At 33.2% G+C, this 4,399-nt stretch overlaps 1 protein-coding gene across 1 annotated transcript; it reads right to left on the bottom strand.

Moving 5' to 3' along the window:
* Positions 1-1,726: 1,726 nt before the first annotated feature.
* On the bottom strand, positions 1,727-3,236 carry HELRODRAFT_182392 (hypothetical protein; the record flags this gene model as incomplete). Its single annotated transcript, XM_009032657.1, has 4 exons — positions 1,727-1,804; positions 1,878-1,958; positions 2,772-2,857; positions 3,080-3,236. 4 exons carry the CDS (start codon positions 3,234-3,236, stop codon positions 1,727-1,729), a joined length of 402 nt encoding a protein of 133 aa, XP_009030905.1.
* Between the last annotated feature and the right edge of the window lie 1,163 nt (positions 3,237-4,399).

The following is a 4,399-nucleotide window of genomic DNA, read 5'->3' as shown; positions in this document are numbered from 1 at the left end:
GTAATTAAATTACTAAACTCTAATAATTAAGCTAAAACTAAACTACTAATTCTAATTACTAATTAAAATAAATAACAAATAACACTAACGAACATTAACAGATTAGACTACTAGAGACTACCAACAACTGCACTACTACATAGTACAACTACTACACTAACAGCACTTGTTCCTAAAATCCTAAATCCTATTGCTTGTAAAATTTTTACGTACAATACTTAGGCCTGGGAATAAAGAATATATTTTTTAAAATAACTACTATTTAATGATTTTTGCTAGTTATTTAATTATGTGGATAATTTCATATAATTAGAACAATTTGTCGTGCTTGGATTATTGGCTTTCGAAATTGCATGGATTTTAACGAGCAAGCTATATGAAATATTTACTTGACTTAATATGCTTAAAACATTGTAGTAATTTATTAAATAAAATTATGATTTTATTAAATAAAATTATGTATTATTAAATTATTGTTGTTAATTTGAATATAAAAATTATACTTTTGGTCCTGTGAAATCCGGTGGGTTTTTACTGAAGCCAAAGGTTGGCTTAGTAGGATTGAACTAAAGTCACCCTTTTTTACACTATTCGATCATGTTAAAAATTTGTTTGCTCATGAAATAAACGACCTAAATAAATCAAAATTGTTATTTGAACAACTATCTTCATTATATTCAATGCATATTTTACATTCTGCTGGTGCTCATAGAAATTATGGTTGCTGAAATCATACGTTGGCTTACTGCAGTGGCTTACTGGGTCTCATACAACAGTGCCACGGCAATTTTCTTTACATATATTGCTTTAAATAAGTCAATATATTCATTTCACAATTATTTTTGTCAATATAAATAAAGAAATTGCTTTTGTCTGGTAAAATACAGTGGCCAAGTAAAGCCGTATGTTGGCTTAATCGGATTTTTTTTTCATATATAAAATACTATGAGATCAATCAATCAATCAACCAATCAATCAACCAACCATTCATTCAATCAACTAATCAACCAACCAATCAATGAACCATATTTGAAAAATATTTGCAGGCTTGTTCAAACTCGAACAAACACTTAACTGTACAAATCTACAAACAATTTTGAGATTTTAGTAAAGAAAGAAAAACACAATAGTTGCTTTTATTAAATCAAGAAATATCCAAAAATTATATAACCAAATTAAAAAAACTAGAAACCAATCAACATTTAATAAATAATTAAATAAATAAATAGACATTATTAAAAAGATTGTTCAAAAAGGTAAAATTTAAGACGACGACGAGAATAAAATGTAGTTTGTTTTGTTGGTGTGGGGCTGTGAAGCGAAAACACATCACAAAAAACTAATAAAAAGTCGCAAGAATAGTAGTCAGTCACCTACCTACTATTAAATTATTCTCAGGGCCCTAGCTTACTTATAATCATTAACTCAACTCACCTACCTACAAATATGTTTTTCTACGTTTTCGGAATTTTACATGTTTTAGGTATTTTATTTTACTTGAAACTTTTTAACTAATGTTAAGCCCTAGCCTAACTGCGATTGTTCAACTCATCTCAATCCCTAACTTACCTACGAATTTAATTAAGTCTGGTAAAGAAAATAGAAAGTTGAAGAAAAACATAACAACAACGACACCGAATGAATGGATGTTGTGTATGTGTGTGTTTTATTGATGTGTGTGTGTGTAAATGTGCGGGCGTGTACTCTCCAAAAACTTCTTCACTCACTACGGACGAACCTCCATTGCACCGACCATCATCTGACACGCATCGATGGAATGAATTTGACCGTATACTGAAAAACACTAAATTAAAAAAAAAAATAAATCTTTAAAGTAAAAAACAAGCCATTGGAAAAAAAGCAACTTATCTACCTACTTCTCTGACTACTTCTCCATCACTTGCGAAGTTCAGAGCGGATCTCAAGACCCATCTGTTTTCAAAATTCATCGAGGAGCGCTGTTGAACATCGCGGAAATGGCGCTTTATAAGCTAATTGATTGATTGATTGATTGAGATGACAAATTCGAGTACTTTCAATGGTACGATGGAACAAGAACAATGGGACAAGAACAAATTTTTTTTAATATTATCTTCAAATTGTCATCGGAACGATCATCATGAGACCACCATCTGAAACATGCTGACGCCCACCACAGCCCACCTCTCATCATTCTGTAAAGATATTTTTATTAGCTTAGTAGTAAATCAAGGAAGAAAGGAACGAACGAATAAATGATGAATTGAATGATTTAACGAATAAATAGAATGAATCAATTAGTGGAGGAATAATTTGAAAGATAGTGATAAAATGAATGAGAAAATTTAAAAAAAAAACTAAGCCATACTTCAAAAATCGTCGTTGTTGTTTTCTTCAAATTGTCATCGGAACGATCATCATGAGACCATCATGTGAAACGTGCTGACGCCCACCACAGCCCACCTCTCATCATTCTGTAAAAAGTTATTTTTATTAGCTTAGTAGTAAATCAAGGAACAAAGGAACGAACGAATAAATGATGAACTGAATGATTAAATAATTAGTTAAAAGAATGAATGAATGAATGAATGAATGAATGAATGAATGAATGAATGAATGAATGAATGAATGAATGAATGAATGAATGAATGAATGAATGAATAGAACGAATTAACGTCAATTAATGGAAGAATAATTCGAAAGATTGAGGAAAAAAATGAATGAGAAAAATAAAAAAAACGAAACTAAACCTTACTTCAAAAATCGTCGTTATTTCAATCCATTGCACCGACCGCACCGACCACCACATTCAGATCGGCACACAAGATTTCATCCGAACTTCTGAGTGTCAGTCGAACAGCCAACGCGCTGATTCTTCCTACACCACACCATCATACGTAAATCATCATGACACCACCATCTGAAACGTGCTGACTCCCACCACTGCCCACCTCTCATCATTCTGTAGACAATTTTTTTATTAGCGTAGTAGTAAATGAATGTTAGAATCTTAAAAGCAAAAAATTTTAAAATGGAAATAATGGCAAATAAATAATACCTAAAAATAATAAAAAGACTAAAATGTAAAAAAAAAACTTACCGTCGTCCATTCGACGAAGGCAAAATGTTGAATGCTTTCCGGTTCCTACGTTGTCCTCCAAAACTGGTGCCAGTCCTCCTCGAGATTGTTGTTGAAACACAGCCCGTGGAATGGAGAAAGAGAAAATTCTCATCAGAAAGCTCTGCGGTGCCTGCATCTCAAATTGCTTAATAAAAATAATCCTATCTACCTATTCATTTACCTTAACGAATCTATATTAAATTGTTAATGGTACGATAGTCGAAAGTCCCCCTTCATTCTCCCTCCTTTGCACAGAGGTTCACCGACAGCCAGGGCACCGGATAGTAAACCATTGCCGTGCGGATAGTAGACTATTGCTGTGCGTATAGTAAACCATTTGCCGACCGGAAGCCGTGCGGGTAGTAGACTATGGCCATGCCGCATAGTAAATCATTACCGTGCAGATAGTAAACCATTGCCGTCCGGATAGTAAACCATTGCCGGTTCACCACTGGCCACCAAGGCTTACCTCTGACAAGAGACTTTGAAATTCAGAGTCTATCGGCTATCGTACCCTCAGTTTACCTATTCATTACAATTAAGCCCTAGCTTACCTAAAATTACAAAACTCAAGAGCCCAATTCATTGGCCTTTCGGCACCCACCCCACCACCTACGTTATGCCTTGGGCTCCAACTTAGTAATATTAATATAAAACTTAAACCCTAAATCTATTAATGAGTATGTGTTACAACGTAGCCTTAACTTACCTATTCATTACATTATGGCCTTAACTTACCTAAAATTAAAAAAACTCAAGAGCCCAATTCATTGGCCATTCGGCACCCACCCCACCACCTACGTAATGCCTTGGGTTCCAACATAATAATAATAATATAAAACTTATAATTAACCTACCTATCGATACACATACAGCGTTTTAATTTACATTACAAGATTGTTCCTAGAATTACATTATTGCCCTTAACTACCTATGAAATTAAATTACTCTCAACCTTAGTAATAATAAATTAGAATGTGTATTGAAAATAAAATTACGCTTAAATACTAACATATGTATTTATGTATGTATTTGTGTGTGTGTGTGTGTGTGTGTGTAATACGCTGATGCGTGTAATGTTTGTGCAAGAAAAAATAGAAGAGATAAACTTACGCGCCTACCTATTCAACTACATTAGTGTTGGATGCTTCCTATCTATCCTACCTACAATTAAAATTATGCCTATCTAACCTACCTATATAGCTACTTAATGTAATTGTGTGTGTGTGTGTGTGTGTGTGCGTGTAAGCATTCTTACTTATTTTTAAATTACAGAGAAAAAAGAATAAAACGTATCCC

The sequence above is a fragment of the Helobdella robusta genome (genome assembly GCF_000326865.2).
Source record: "Helobdella robusta unplaced genomic scaffold HELROscaffold_85, whole genome shotgun sequence".
Lineage (NCBI taxonomy): Eukaryota > Metazoa > Annelida > Clitellata > Rhynchobdellida > Glossiphoniidae > Helobdella > Helobdella robusta.
This window is presented reverse-complemented; position numbering and strand designations above follow the sequence as displayed.